The 17,203-nt window shown below is 41.1% G+C and overlaps 1 protein-coding gene across 1 annotated transcript in view; it reads left to right on the plus strand.

Annotated features, from left to right (window-relative positions):
- The first annotated feature begins 808 nt into the window (after positions 1-808).
- Positions 809-17,203, plus strand: part of calcrl2 (calcitonin receptor-like 2) — a 39,484-nt gene continuing 23,089 nt past the window's right edge. Inside the window, exon 1 of the mRNA XM_086277530.1 lies at positions 809-926. Within this exon, the coding sequence (XP_086133656.1) occupies positions 877-926 (50 nt within the window). The 5' untranslated portion in view covers positions 809-876. The remainder of the gene's footprint in view (positions 927-17,203) is intronic.

A 17,203-nucleotide genomic window follows, 5' to 3' on the forward strand; every position in this document is an offset into this window, starting at 1 on the left:
TTGTAGTGCTACGAACCAATAGACGGTCAGTAAACATAATGATGCATTTAAGGTACTTGCAGTCTACTCATAAACCTTACGTTAACGCATTGTTTTTAATGCCTTGTGCAGCATTTTTTAAAATAACGAATATATTTTTATATATACTTGATATGAAGGATATCCATCATCTTCTGTGGCAAACTTGATACATAAATGTGTTTATGATGTGTTTAGTGAAAATAGGCTTAGGTAAATACAGTTAGAATAAAATATCCACAAATCTCTTGTGTGCAAAAAGAAATTCCTGTTCAATCTTAATCTGTCCTATGTAGCTCTTGACAATGTAAAATTTAACATGCCATTAAAAATATCAAAAGACTACTTGATAACCAACATATTTTGTATTTGACTTTAAATGTAGTCATATTTCTAATTTGGTTAGAAATATTTCTTATGGAGGCTGTTTCCTATTTACAGATGGTGGTCCAACAACAAACGGCAGATGGAAGTGTTGTGCTGTATAGCTGACTGTGTAATCGTTGTCACCTCCTCGGTGAGGACAAAGAGCTGTAGGGACAAAGAGAAGAGTGTTTACTAAAGCTTACTAAATTTAATATTGCAATAGGTTAATATACTACATACTGCGTGTGTTATAATTCATAGATATTACAATCTAATAAATAGAACATAAATGTAAAATAGGATGTATTGTACTATACACTTAATGAATACAAATATGTCAGTTCAGTTCAGAGATGCTTTATTTTGAAAGTGCTAACAGGAACGTAGTATTCGCTATGACATTTGTCTTGACTCCTATAGCGGGGTGGTCGGGTTTGGTCACTGTTGATACAGAGACAGCATGAGACAGTTCTCTGTTCGGATCATGCAAGCATGGGGATATTTGGAGGAGAAGACAGTTTGACAGCTAACTCAAAGAAAAGGTAAGCCACAAATCTCAACATCAGGCATTAGGAACAGTCCAGGGCACGACTTATTACAATGTTTATGAGCCTTCACTTGAATTGTGGCCACACAGCGCAAGATGCAAACGTGTTGTGTCTTATGAAAAAGAAAAACTGCACCAATGCAATGCATAAGAAAAGTTACTCCATGACTGTGGAAAATCCACGATGTAGGCATGTAAATCCGATACAAGGTGTCTGTAACACGTAGTAATAATCATGCACGTTGTATTTTTTCACAAAAAATAATAGAACTATTTACGAGTATGTTTATTATGATAGAGAACAATAAGGTTTTTGTAGCTGACACTCACTGAAAGCATTTTATGCAATATTAAAAGATTCTAACATTTTTTTTCCCTTATGGGGTTTTGTATATAGGGTTCATGCAAGTTGAGGGAAGGTCACACCCTGAGCTGACTCCTTGGCTGCTACTGCTGTTGCAGTTCTAAGTAATATATGAATAGAATACAGAGGGATAAAATAGTGTATGCCATGATTATCTTCACTACTGCGAAGCACAGATGGCAGATGGTCAACATCAGGGAGTCTGCAGTGAGTCAACATAGCATGAAAAGTAAATGACATCTGACAGTAAAGATGGACAATATAGCAGTGCTTTAGTGGGAGGTGATAGTGTTTCCTGTCATTAGGAGCACTCTGAGATTCAATCAAACGCTAGATGGCTTCTAATAGAACAGTTTTTTAAAGCAGTAAGCAATGTGGGGAAGGGATTTCTGCTGAAATTGACATTGCTGTTGTAAAATCTTCACATCCTTGAGTAATGCCGGTTGATAAACTAATTACAGAACGCAAATTAAGGAAGGCATCCCCAAGTGCTCCTTTTGACATTCAGTCTGACTTAACAGCACAGAGAGTAAAATAATATAGGAAACACAGAGGTGCACACAAGCTTGCTCGAAGTTGTTCGCATCAGACTGACAAGTGCTTTGTTATTTCTCTTAGCATTTGCATTTCTCCCGGGTGATTTTCATTTCCTTCTACATGCACATTAGCAATCACTAGAAAACCTCTGCAGACTGGTAGGACCTGCTTTGAATGTGTGTGTGTTTAAAAAAAAAGAGCGATAGAGAATTACATGCTCTGTATAAGTGACTCTCATTTGTTTTATTACATTTCTATCAAAACTTTACAAGAAACTTTTATGTCAACAACAGTTTCCTGTTTTGCTTTGTGCATTTGTTTCTTATATTTGCCATTCTAATTAAGTTTCTTCAACACTGTGCTCTCGACCTAGTGTTGCCAAGGTGTAGTCATCATACCTGTGCATTCTCAGCTTTCAGACCACCTCATTGCTTGATTTCGTGTGAATGCTCTAAGATGTTTCCTGGACTTTGCATGTGCCTGTGGGAAACTTTGCACCCCTGCACTCTAGTGTGTGTCTGAGTGGAACAGCCTGCTCTTGCCAGGCAGCTATCAGTGTATTAATAGGTGTTTGAGCTGCTACTTTGGTCCCAACCCCCAACTGGCTTTTCAGTTTTCATAACACAAACAGGCCAACAAACCCCCCTGCCCGACCCCCCCCCCCCCCCCCCCCCCCCCCCCACTGCTACATAAAACAAAACAAGAAAATAAAAATAAAAATATGAGCTTATTTTAGGCTCAGTGGTAGATAACTGACAGTTTGGGTTGCATGCTGTATGTTAATAATAGGTGGTGAGTTGCAGGGTTTGTTGTTAGGTAGCCTAAGATGACCTGTCATTCAGTCATAGATAGGATTTTTTATTTTTTTTTAGATTGTGTTATCTATAAAACTTTAGAGATAAAGGTCATTTTAAAGGTTATTTCTACAACAGGAACCACCTTGTTGATGTCACATTTGAATTATTCCATTTTTTACATGGCTATATTAGATTTTCTTTTTCCTAGGAAGTTGAATAAGTGGAGGAAAGAAAGAACAAGACTGAGTCTGTTTATTCTCAAGGGGAAACTAAAGAAGAACTTTAGTGTGATATATGGGAAATGGGGGGGGGGGGGGGGGGGGGGGAGAATCATAGTAGATGCTTTGGTAGTGAACATGGTGTCAGGCTGACCATATCTGGGAACTGTGTCAGGGTGTGCTTGCTCCCATGCTGGCTGATAGATGGGAAGGATGGCTAAACCTGGCATATTTACCATTTTATTAGTTTTAACTTCCCTCTGTGTCATCATTAGCCACGGGTGTTGGCAGTAATCTGTTAGGTGGGAGCGCTTGTGTTTGGTTGGATAGAGCAGTTAAGAAGATGTCAGACTTCCTCTATTCACTGGTCCGTGCTGCTTGTGCTTCTTTTATGGTCCCAGGGACAAAAAAGTATAAATAAGAAACAAAAAAGGAACCGCATGGCATAGCTCCAAGCTGCAGGAGCTATTTTTGGGTCCAGCTATGGGAACATAACCAAGCTCCCAATAAGTCATACATGGACAACATGGTGGCTGTAAATCCTGGTGGTATTGGTGGGCTGACTCTCATAAGTGATTTACAGAATCAGATAATGTTAAGAGACCACTTTCTGCACACCTTGCCGTTGTTCATAGCATCAAACAAACACAGAGCCTCAACTGTAAAGTGTATTAAATCAAACAATACGTTTTGTCTGGATCACTTTACAATGTGGAGATCATATTTCTTTGAGGTCACTCTAAGTAGAAAGCATTTGTTTTATGAAAGCGCTGTGCATCCTTTCCATCACCCCCTGCCGGTAGGTTCAAGTACCCTGTTTGACCTGTAATTAAAGCTCCTTGTGGTTATTGCATAACAGGCTCTTGTGTGTTGACTAGTTGCTGGCTCTTGTTGTTCTGCAACAGGTTAGTGGGCAGGTTTTATAAGTGACTCTCACTTGTTTACTATTGGAAATATGTCTTCTATTTCCAAACAGCTGCTTATAAGATGTGTGAGTAGATATTGCCAGACAAAAGAAGAAAGAAGCTACCTTCACTTTGTTCCTGCATTCACAAGGGGTCTTCCTTGTAGCTCCACATTTTCAACTTGTTTTTTTTTTTTTTAATTACACCAGACAAATGCAGAAATGCAAAGACCTCTGAAATTTTTCAGTTCACTTTTGATTTCTGAAGGGAGTTATCAGCCAGTGCGCACCAAAATGCCTCTGGATGCAGCTGGACAGAGATACACTCACAAAAATCTGTAAAGCACTAATTATATAAAATTATAGGTTCATTTATTCAAATAACTAATCATTAAGGAAAATACGCTTGGTATAAACTGAATACCAATCAAGTCAATTTCATTTGACCAGATTTGATCAAATTCAACATTTTACACTGTACTAATGTAACATGGGAAACTGAAATGTAATCAGATTATTTAAAGTCAGTATTTGGGGCATAAATATTTTTTTTCAGTGTACAAACAACTATAGCAATGAGTCAGCATTTCTAAACAGATCATAACATGCAGATATGACTCAGTAGCATATCAATGAAAATCTCTTTGCATAGAAGGGAAAACAGAAACACGAGTCCTCAGATCGGCCTGCATTGTTACGTAATATCAGTATTAAATGGAATCAGATACAAATATGATGTGAAATGATTCAAACATAGTGACAAACAGACTGAGAATGATCTCCTAACTCTGAACCGCCATGATGCTTGTAGATGCTTTTCAAAACACATTTATCATATGGTTGAGTCTCGTGGCTCTCACTAGCTGCATCAAACAACAGACAAAATAAGGAACCATCTGCTTAGCAAGCTAAATACCTGAATGTAAAAGCAGTGTTATATGGGGGGATGCAATGGAATTGACACTATACTAGATACACTAGATATTTCCACTTTTGCCAGACTTACAAATCAAGTGAAAAACATTTTATAGGATGTGTTTTTGGAAACATTTCTGAAATTAGAAGCAAGATGTGGGGTGCTAGCGAGGTAACCTCGGGTTTAATATGAATGGTTTTTATGAAGCAGTTATTTTCAGAATATTTTCAATTCAGTTTAGTTAGAACTAGTGAGATATTCAACTCTCTTCAAAGCTAAGCGTTAAGAGGTGGCTTACTCAGAGACCAGCAAAATCATATCTTTTGCTGACAGGCAGCTTAATGAGATGTTTTTAGATATAATCTTAATTAAAACCCTAAAGACTTGTGCAGGTTGTCACTATAAGGTTGTACAGGTTTTTATTGTTAGTTGTTTAACTACTCACCATTCAACACCAACATGGTTGCAATATTAAGGACAAGTGTAATCCATGCTACATGCACACATCTAAGAAAGACATTAATTTAGTGGAACACAGAATTGTAACTACAGAGGGATCTACCTTTTTGTTAATGCAGGGGAAGTGTTATTGATAAGGCTTTCAACTTCACAACTTGGCACAGTCTGGCCAGAGCCAGCTTTTCTTCCTGGCTTTGGCTTCACCAGCTTTGTCGCTTATTCCTCATATTTGTTTAGGTTTATAGTTTTTTCCTCTTTGTGAGAAATAGAACAAGAAGTGTGCACTCTCACTCCATGTTTACAAGCTCCTGGCCACAAGTGACTGGCAAGTTGATAACCTCTGTTGTGTGACTGCACAGCATGATTAGGTTTAGTAAAGCCAGCTCATGGAAATTATTTCTGGGTTTGTGAACAGTACTGAACTATGAGTGCAGATGTGGTAAATAGACTTTCTCATCCTCCCGTTTATTAAAAAATAATAATAAAAATTATGTGACGTGTGTTATATTACTTAAGGCAAACAAATGAATCTGTAATGGTATTGATATCTCCAAACACACTCCAAATTACTGTAAACGTCTGCCTACTTGTGAGAAAAATGACCTCGGGGCTGCTGTTCAGGACTAGCTGAGCTGCTCTGTGCTGCATATAGTCTGTTTTTTCAATTAGTACCTCCTTGTTTGAAATTACGACATAGCTTATTTTTCTAGTGATGTAAGTTATGAGCAACAAAGGAGGCCTTGTTTGACCTTTCATACTGTTCATTTTTTTCTTCTTTTTTTCTGCCTGTCCCATTTGGTTCTTTAGCCGTCAGAATTGTTGTCTGAAGACCAACAAGGATACCCAATGGATCATCACGGCCTTGCTGTATTGCTCCATTTGATCAACCTTTGTTGTTGTTATTATTTATTTTATTTTATTTTCACTTGTAACAGATGGGACAGACATGACTGAGGGATAGGAAAGGGAGAAAGAAAGATGAAGGAAAAGAAAAACAGAAGGGAAGAGGGACAGTGAGAAAGGGCACGTCACCTGTTGAGAGAAAAAGAAGAGAAAACAAGCAAAAAAAAACAGAGCAACATACTAAACAGAACACCATCACGTTAATCTAGCTAAGTGTAAACAGCAGTAAATACTAAATATTGAATGTTGTTGTGTAGCAAGCAGGACCGACAACGCATAATGTGCTTGGAAATAGCAGCCAATAGAGGTGTAGTTTATGTCTATGAACAGTGAACACCCGTGTGCACACCTGTGTGGATCAGCGTGCTTGTATTCAAAAGGTTTCCCCATGTAATGGTCTGCTAGAGGATGTAGAGAGCCATAGCCCCGTCCCCCAGGGCATGAAGCAGGCATGGAAGAGATCCAAGCTCCAGACATCCAGAGGCCCCAGAGTGCGAGAGGGGCATCCGTGCCACCCTCCTGGGAAGAGCTGAGGAGAGCCCCAGATGAGGGGTCACCCAGTAGCCACAGAGCAGAAGCCAGAGGGGGCTGCAGTGGCGTGCCCGCCGGCTCTGCCGGCAGCCAGCTGTGCCAGAGTGAACCGAGCCAGAGGCCCGAGGGCCCCCTTTGCCCCGGAAGAGGCCTGACCGAGCAACAGGCACCAGGCCCCGCCAAGTAGTCACCGGGAGTGAGCTGGTACATATCTCAGCACCCAGCCCCGGACACCAAGAACCACCAACGCACCGACCCCTGAAGGCATCAGTTGTGTGTGTGAGTGTGGTGAGGGGAGATAGGCCTTTGGAGGGCCTGAGAGTTCCCAGAGAGGTGGAGTGTAAGACCCGACCTGACCGAGCAACAGGCACCAGGCCCCGCCAAGTAGTCACTGGGAGTGAGCTGGTACATACAGTGGGGCAAAAAAGTATTTAGTCAGCCACCGATTGTGCAAGTTCCCCCACCTAAAATGATGACAGAGGTCAGTAATTTGCACCAGAGGTACACTTCAACTGTGAGAGACAGAATGTGAAAAACAAATCCATGAATCCACATGGTAGGATTTGTAAAGAATTTATTCGTAAATCAGGGTGGAAAATAAGTATTTGGTCAATAACAAAAATACAACCCAATACTTTGTAACATAACCTTTGTTGGCATTAACAGAGGTCAAACGTTTACTATAGGTCTTTACCAGGTTTGCACACACAGTAGCTGGTATTTTGGCCCATTCCTCCATGCAGATCTTCTCGAGAGCAGTGATGTTTTGGGGCTGTCGCCGAGCAACACGGACTTTCAACTCCCGCCACAGATTTTCTATGGGGTTGAGGTCTGGAGACTGGCTAGGCCACTCCAGGACTTTCAAATGCTTCTTACGGAGCCACTCCTTTGTTGCCCGGGCGGTGTGTTTTGGATCATTGTCATGTTGGAAGACCCAGCCTCGTTTCATCTTCAAAGTTCTCACTGATGGAAGGAGGTTTTGGCTCAAAATCTCACGATACATGGCCCCATTCATTCTGTCCTTAACACGGATCAGTCGTCCTGTCCCCTTGGCAGAAAAACAGCCCCATAGCATGATGTTGAACATGCTTCACAGTAGGTATGGTGTTCTTGGGATGCAACTCAGTATTCTTCTTCCTCCAAACACGACGAGTTGAGTTTATACCAAAAAGTTCTACTTTGGTTTCATCTGACCACATGACATTCTCCCAATCCTCTGCTGTATCATCCATGTGCTCTCTGGCAAACTTCAGACGGGCCTGGACATGCACTGGCTTCAGCAGCGGAACACGTCTGGCACTGCGGGATTTGATTCCCTGCCGTTGTAGTGTGTTACTGATGGTGACCTTTGTTACTTTGGTCCCAGCTCTCTGCAGGTCATTCACCAGGTCCCCCCGTGTGGTTCTGGGATCTTTGCTCACCGTTCTCATGATCATTTTGACCCCACGGGATGAGATCTTGCGTGGAGCCCCAGATCGAGGGAGATTATCAGTGGTCTTGTATGTCTTCCATTTTCTGATGATTGCTCCCACAGTTGATTTTTTCACACCAAGCTGCTTGCCTATTGTAGATTCACTCTTCCCAGTCTGGTGCAGGTCTACAATACTTTTCCTGGTGTCCTTCGAAAGCTCTTTGGTCTTGGCCATGGCGGAGTTTGGAGTCTGACTGTTTGAGGCTGTGGACAGGTGTCTTTTATACAGATGATGAGTTCAAACAGGTGCCATTCATACAGGTAACGAGTGGGGGACAGAAAAGCTTCTTACAGAAGACGTTACAGGTCTGTGAGAGCCAGAGATTTTCCTTGTTTGAGGTGACCAAATACTTATTTTCCACCCTAATTTACGAATAAATTCTTTACAAATCCTACCATGTGGATTCATGGATTTTTTTTTCACATTCTGTCTCTCACAGTTGAAGTGTACCTCTGGTGCAAATTACTGACCTCTGTCATCATTTTAAGTGGGGGAACTTGCACAATCGGTGGCTGACTAAATACTTTTTTGCCCCACTGTATCTGAGCGCCCGCAGCAGCAGGGAGGCCCCGCATCCCAGATCCCAATCGGACGGCCACACCTCCTCCCAGCCCCCCCGCCCCGATGGCCAGCAGAGAACAGGGGTGTGTGAAGACCCCAAACCTCCCTCCTCTCGCTCACTACTCATGTGTAGTGTTGCTGCGTGTTGTTCTAAGGTGCAGACCTTTCATACTGTGTAGATTTATTGCATGTTTACATATTAGCATGTTAAACAAAGTTGTGACTTACAGCGAACTTGCCCTCCCATTTTACTTTGTACTCGACACCCACAAACTGAACTACAAAGGGTGACAGAATAGATGCAACATTGTTCAGTTTATAATTCTGCAAATGAACTTCCTCACCTCTCCCTACCGAACTGAGTGTTTTTATATTAAGAAGCTTTGAGAATGTTATCTGTGTCCCCCCGCTATAAAAGTCCTTTCCATATCCCTTTGTGTACACATTACAATGGCTTATTTTTAACCTGTTGGGCTCTTTAGAAGTGGCAAGGGGAGAGCAGGCAGGAAGCTGGTGCAGGATGACAGAGGATCCATCCTTCCTGTCTCCCTTCCCTCACATATTACTATGGTTTGTGTTGCCGCTCTGTGATGCCCACCCCACCCCCAGTGAAATACAAATAAATAAAAATAATGTGTGAACAGATGCACTGAGGGACACTTCCTCAGCCACAGTAGACCTGCATGGGAGAGAAGCTGTGACAGTTTGACCTACTAGATAGTGTTCGAGAGCAACTTACTGAAAGGAACTGGAAAAAACTCACTTTAAATGTTGGATATTTAAGAAACATCAAGCAGATAAGAAAACATGAGAAGCTGAGCTGAATAAAACATATAGCTGGATGGGCGGGGATGGGCGTCCAGGTACACACCGGCTCACTCCTTGGTGGCTGCTTATTGGGGCCTGGAGCCTGGGGCTCGCTCGGGCCACTTCGGGGGTGGGGTGCCCTCGGCCTCTCGGCCTGGGGCTTGGTCACTCTGGCACAGCTGGCTGCCGGCGGAGCTCACGGGCACGTCACTGCAACCCCCCTGGCTTCTGCTCCGTGGCTGCTGAGTGACCCCTCATCTGGGACTCTCCTCAGCTCTTTCTGGGACAGTGGCGCGGCTGCCCCTCTGTTGGTCTTCCTTGGTCTCTTGTGTTCTAGGGGCCTCTGGATGTCTGGAGTTTTGATCTCCTCCATACCTGCTTCATGCCCTGGAGGACGGGGCAGTGGCCCCCCCACACCCTCTAGCAGATCATTACTTTTAAAAACAAGCGCGTCCATGCTCACAGGTGTACACACGGGTGCTCACACACACAAACTACACCCTTTTTGGCTCCTACCTCAAAGCACACTGTGCGCTGTCGATCTTACGTGCTGCACAATAATGTTTAATATTTAGTATTTACTGTTATATTCCCATATATCATCGTGATGTTGTTTATTGTATTACTCTCGTTTTCTTCTGCTTGTTTTCTTTTTTCTTTCTCAACAGGTGATCCAGGTGATTGATATATGTATTTTTTTTGTCTGCTTATTTAGTTGGTTTTTGGTTTTTTTGCCCTTTATCCCCGTCCCTCTTCTCCGCTGTTTTCCCCCCCTCTTCCTTTCTCCCTTTTCTTTTCCTCATTCAAGTCTGTCCCGTATCTAGCAAGTGAAAATAAAAAATAAATAAAATAAACAATAAAAGGTGAATCAAATAGACCATTACGGCAAGGCTGGGATGGTCAATTTGGTAAAGTAAATCCGTTGGGCATCTTTCTTCGCCTTTAGACAACAATTCTGATGGCAAAAGAACTAAATGGGACAGGCAAAAACAAAAAACAAAAAACAAAAAAAAAAAACATATAGCTGGATGAGCCACAAATACCTGTTTGACTCTGTAAGCATTATTAGAAACAAAGTAAATTCATTCAAATCTAAATTTACTGTATATGAGCACTTTATTTAACAATTCAACCCTAAGAGATACAGTTACTAGTTACTTTTCTGCCTCAAGGTTTGAGTTTAAACAGTACTTTTATGAAATGTTATTAAATTAAAAGTATTCTGTGTGCACTTTGGAAACAAGCTGTAGAGCTTATTAGAGCTTTGATGTGCAGAACAGTTTTCAGCTACAGTTGAAATATGGCTTGTAAATAAATATCAAGGCCAGTTTTTCTTTTTCTTCCCTCTGGTTCTCCATGGTGTTTGTGGTATTTTATCTTATCACTGATAAACTCTCTCTTATCCAGTGGAGTGCATTCATTGTTGCTTTGAGTGGCATTTGTTTTAGTTATCTAACAAAGAAGAGTTTTTAATTACACAGTCCTTTTTTCTGTTATGTTGCTGACAGCAGCGTGAGAATTCCAGCCAGCTATTTGCTCTTAGGCCTGTTAGTTTTTAAATTGGGTTTTCATAATTAATTTAAGCTTTCAGTCTGAGCTTTTGTTCTTTGGGGTCTGGATTTTCTCAAACTAACTGCATTCTTCCCAAAATAACTTTCTCGAGTTACTGCTTTTAAGGCAAAAATGCTTTTTTCCCCTACAGTTGAAATTCCTTTAACCCTGCAAAAATGCAATACTGCAATTGATAACACATGTGCTAACAATAATATTCTATTTTAGTTTATACAAAATTAGCCATTGTGCAATTATGCAATAATGACCACTAGGGTCAGTGGAGGAAAAAAAAAGTCGTTTTATTTCACAGCAGCATCTGCAAATGGTAAATGGCCTGTATTTGTATAGCGCTTTTCTAGTCCCTAAGGACCCCAAAGCGCTTTACACAACCTGTCATCCACCCACACATTCACACACTGGTGATGGCAAGCTACATTGTAGCCACAGCCACCCTGGGGCGCACTGACAGAGGCGAGGCTGCCGGACACTGGCGCCACCAGGCCCTCTGACCACCACCAGTAGGCAACGGGTGAAGTGTCTTGCCCAAGGACACAACGACCAAGACTGTCCAAGCCGGGGCTCGAACCGGCAACCTTCCGATTACAAGGCGAACTCCCAACTCTTGAGCCACGATCGCCCCACATCTGCAGTCCATTTTACTGAGTAAAAGAACCAATAAAGCTAATTCTGGGACAGCAAAAACAAAAACATTTGGATTTCTTATTAGTTCCGGCTGGTGAGCTGTAGTACAGACCATATAGTCATGCAAAAAAAACAAGTATGTCCCATGAAAATTATAGGAATTTCTTTTTAACCAATTTTTTTTTTTTGCTTTTCTGAGCAAGAAGCAAACATTTTATCAAAATTGATAGTCTAAGATAAGATAAGATAAGACTTTATTGATCCCACGGCAGGGAAATTTGTTCTACCTTCAAGCAAGGAAAAATGTGCACTTTCATTCATTTATTAATCAAAAATATCAGCAGATGTGACATAGGCTCCTGATGGAGGTTACATTAATAATAAAAATGATAACTTTATTTATAAAGCGCTTTTAAACAAAGTGCTGAACAGCTATTTTAATATTTAAAAAAAGATAAGTGAATAAAAGCAATACAAAAAACATTACAATTTAAAAACTGATAACAATTTAAAAACTAATAGGCATAAAATTAAGACGCATAGGATCAGGTGACCAAGTAGGTCTTTAACTTAGCTTTAACCCTTTCATGCATGAATTATGACAACCTCAATCAGGATTTTTTTTATTAAGTACTTTTATTCATCTTTAGGCATGAAAAAATATTTTTGAACTTCATTTTTTAAAATATGTACTTTTCAAAGAGTTGGTTACATGTCCACTTAGGTGCACAACATACGTTTTGACTTGTGAATTTGACACATCAGTGTCCAGTGTAGTGGTTTATGTGCAAGTATATCAACACTGACACAAATACAAGAAAACAGCTGTCCACAACGATAGCTGTCCACTGTAGTGGCCACTATGCGTGACATGGTTAAAGCCTTGTAGGTGAGCAACAGGAACTTAAAATCTGCTCGAACCTGACAAGGCAACCAGTGAAGACATTTCAGTACTGGGGTAATGTGCTCAAATTTCACAATTTTTGGCTAAAATCCAAGCAGCTGCGTTTTGTACCATCTGTAAATCTGTAAACCTCTAAAACCTTTTTTTGGTAACCCAGAAAGAAGAGTGTTATAATAATGCACAAACACACAAATGCAGTCTTCTCCTGGTTTCAAACACTTGAACTTTAACAAGAGTTACCTGCAGATCCAGTGATGAAAGTTTGGAGTTCTTTAAACAGACTGAATTTGCTGGGGAGCCGAGTCTTGTCAGACATTTAAAAGCTATGTCTTTTGTTAACGACCTTCCTCACTGTGAAATGATTTATATAAATTAATTGGATTTTTTTTTTTTTTAAACCCTGGCTAAAAAGTTGTAGTTGCTATCTACAGCCACTGGATAACATGTTTGTTAGTTCAAGTGATAATACCAGTCATGTCTCTATTACATATTATTTGAGACTGTATGACTTGTACATCACCTACCCACATAGCAAAATTGGTATGGCCCCGATCTGGCCCACACAATGTTCTTATACATGGCCCACATACCGCAAAGAATAACAGCCCTTTGGTGGCCCAGATCTGGTTTGCCAGAGGTGGCCCACACATGGGCCAGCACAAGACCAGTTGCAGACACACTGGTGGTCCTTTGCTGGCCCATGTGTGGATTACCTCTGGTAAACCTGATTTGGGCCACCAAAGGGCCGTCATTCTTTGCGGTATGTGGGCCATGTGTAAGTTGTGTGCAGCCAAGGGCCAGTTGCAAACACACTGCTGGCCCTGTGCTGGCCCAGATGTCAGCCTAATGTGTACCTTAATCAAGCCATGTAATAACAACATGTGCTGGAACATAATAGTGCAAAAGTAACATGACAAAACTGTTCAGACAGTGAATGGACTGATTCATATATAGCGCTCTTCTACTCTCCCAGATTACTCAAAGTACTCTATACAACATTCCACATTCTCCCACTTTCTCTAGACTGAGTGCTTTCTAACTATATTCATACACAGACTTGCAGACTAGAGGAGCCAGGGATCAAACCACTAACCTTCCGATCAGTAGGTGGCCTGCTCTACCTCCTGAGCTACAGCCACCCACTGGTGCAGAGAGTAAACCGTCACTAGGTTTGGGATATAGTGTACACTCACAAACTTGTCAAATCTGCATTTGAAACGTTGGCTACCATAGCAGTATAGTATTGCAACATGGCATTTAGGTCTTCTGACTAAAATAGGAAAATAGGAAGATAAATAGTGCCATCATTGCCAGACCTGGCCCACATCTGGTTGACATACACCCTGCCATGACACCAGTCAGTCAGAAGTGCCAGCTTGATGCCGGATCCAGGGAAGACCTATTTTCTATGGGCCTGGGCCACATACACCAAACCACAATCGGGCCAGATGTGGCATGCCATCGCATAAACAGTGGCATCATTGCCAAACCTGGCCCATATCTGGATGACATACGTCTTATCATGCCAGAAGTCAACCAGCAGTGCCGGCTTGATACCAAATCCAGGCCAGACCTGCTTGCTATGTGGGTAGAGGTGACTGGCGTTGTGTTTTGGCACTACAGGGAGTGCAGAATTATTAGGCAAGTTGTATTTTTGAGGAATAATTTTATTATTGAACAACAACCATGTTCTCAATGAACCCAAAAAACTCATTAATATCAAAGCTGAATGTTTCTGGAAGTAGTTTTTAGTTTGTTTTTAGTTTTAGCTATTTTAGGGGGATATCTAAAGCCACAACTGTTTGACTGTTTGGCTCAATGGTCAAAGAATAGCTGATATTGTCTAAACAAAGTGTTAAACTGCTCACATTTTTTTGTGAAAAAAATGAAACAATATTTTTCCTTTAGTGAACAGCACTTATCCTTGAAAGAGTAGTTGTCAAACAGCTAACAGATCATCTGCAGAGGAATGGTTTATTTGAAGAGTTTCAGTCAGGTTTCAGAGTTCATCACAGCACAGAAACAGCTTTAGTGAAGGTTACAAATGATCTTCTTATGGCCTCTGACAGTGGACTCATCTCTGTGCTTGTCCTGCTAGACCTTAGTGCAGCATTCGATACTGTCGACCATAATATCCTATTAGAGCGATTAGAACATGCTGTAGGTACAGGGAGTGCAGAATTATTAGGCAAGTTGTATTTTTGAGGAATAATTTTATTATTGAACAACAACCATGTTCTCAATGAACCCAAAAAACTCATTAATATCAAAGCTGAATGTTTTTGGAAGTAGTTTTTAGTTTGTTTTTAGTTTTAGCTATTTTAGGGGGATATCTGTGTGTGCAGGTGACTATTACTGTGCATAATTATTAGGCAACTCAACAAAAAACAAATATATACCCATTTCAATTATTTATTTTTACCAGTGAAACCAATATAACATCTCCACATTCACAAATATACATTTCTGACATTCAAAAACAAAACAAAAACAAATCAGCGACCAATATAGCCACCTTTCTTTGCAAGGACACTCAAAAGCCTGCCATCCATGGATTCTGTCAGTGTTTTGATCTGTTCACCATCAACATTGCGTGCAGCAGCAACCACAGCCTCCCAGACACTGTTCAGAGAGGTGTACTGTTTTCCCTCCTTGTAAATCTCACATTTGATGATGGACCACAGGTTCTCAATGGGGTTCAGATCAGGTGAACAAGGAGGCCATGTCATTAGTTTTTCTTCTTTTATACCCTTTCTTGCCAGCCACGCTGTGGAGTACTTGGACGCGTGTGATGGAGCATTGTCCTGCATGAAAATCATGTTTTTCTTGAAGGATGCAGACTTCTTCCTGTACCACTGCTTGAAGAAGGTGTCTTCCAGAAACTGGCAGTAGGACTGGGAGTTGAGCTTGACTCCATCCTCAACCCGAAAAGGCCCCACAAGCTCATCTTTGATGATACCAGCCCAAACCAGTACTCCACCTCCACCTTGCTGGCGTCTGAGTCGGACTGGAGCTCTCTGCCCTTTACCAATCCAGCCACGGGCCCATCCATCTGGCCCATCAAGACTCACTCTCATTTCATCAGTCCATAAAACCGTAGAAAAATCAGTCTTGAGATATTTCTTGGCCCAGTCTTGACGTTTCAGCTTGTGTGTCTTGTTCAGTGGTGGTCGTCTTTCAGCCTTTCTTACCTTGGCCATGTCTCTGAGTATTGCACACCTTGTGCTTTTGGGCACTCCAGTGATGTTGCAGCTCTGAAATATGGCCAAACTGGTGGCAAGTGGCATCTTGGCAGCTGCACGCTTGAATTTTCTCAGTTCATGGGCAGTTATTTTGCGCCTTGGTTTTTCCACATGCTTCTTGCGACCCTGTTGACTATTTTGAATGAAACGCTTGATTGTTCGATGATCACGCTTCAGAAGCTTTGCAATTTTGAGACTGCTGCATCCCTCTGCAAGATATCTCACTATTTTTGACTTTCCTGAGCCTGTCAAGTCCTTCTTTTGACCCATTTTGCCAAAGGAAAGGACGTTGCCTAATAATTATGCACACCTGATATAGGGTGTTGATGTCATTAGACCACACCCCTTCTCATTACAGAGATGCACATCACCTAATATGCTTAATTGGTAGTAGGCTTTCGAGCCTATACAGCTTGGAGTAAGACAACATGCATGAAGAGGATGATGTGGACAAAATACTCATTTGCCTAATAATTCTGCACTCCCTGTATATAAATAAAACTGAACTGAATTGAATATATTTTGCTACAATATCACTGATCATGAAGAACTAGATTTAATAATGAATTAAATCTATTCAGTAAGGACTGGGGAAGATCTAAACTCTTACTCTACAATAGGGGATTTTAGCAAACACAGTAAAACAGGGAAAACAGTGCTATACAGGACATACTGACCACACTACAGAAACACTATTTCTCAGAAACAGTTACCTCAAAAGACCGGAATGCAGTGATGTTATGAGACATGCTGTGTCTCTCGTAGTTCCCCCCTAATTGGAAGTCTTCTTGTATCTTCTGCTGATAACATCACCACTGCTTCTCCTGCCTACACATGTTGCACATGTAACTTCATGATGGAAATGACCACTCTTTGAATGCTGTCAAACTGGCATTGTGGAAACTATAGGACGTCACAACTGATTTAAAGAAAAAGGCAGTTTGAGAAAAAGTAGGCGTTTAGGGAGCTTGTCAGTAAATAGCTCGATTCAGATGGAATTGACTTGATTCGTCTCATTTTTGGAAAAGAGCGTCCGTTCACACTGAAAGATAAAATAGGAGCCAGGTTTAAGAACTGTGAGACTATAAAACTAAATATACTGTTCAAATTAAAATGGTCATGTAAATGAAATAACTAAATGAAATATAATAATATTAGCTGGATAGACATAGTTCAAGATAAATATAAAACAGTGTGTGTCCAAAAGGCAAAGGATAAATCGTAAATGGACTAGTATTAGTAAATGGACTGATATAGTCCTTTCTAACGTATAAGTACCAGTCCAAGTACCAGGAGGTTGATGGGAAATTTGCTATGGTTATGTCCAGCTGGAGAAATTGTGTACTGATCCTGTAGATAGTGTGTTGTGTCCTGATTCATTTAACCCATTTAACTGTAGTTTGTTCCTGTAAGTGTTTCGTGATTCCCGATCTAGTACGATTATTGTATTCCTGATCCAAA

This window comes from Aulonocara sp. 'chitande type north' Nkhata Bay, linkage group LG20, assembly GCF_057382095.1.
Source record: "Aulonocara sp. 'chitande type north' Nkhata Bay isolate Kocher_YH1m ecotype deep benthic linkage group LG20, A_spYH_male_GT1.1, whole genome shotgun sequence".
NCBI lineage: Eukaryota > Metazoa > Chordata > Actinopteri > Cichliformes > Cichlidae > Aulonocara > Aulonocara sp. 'chitande type north' Nkhata Bay.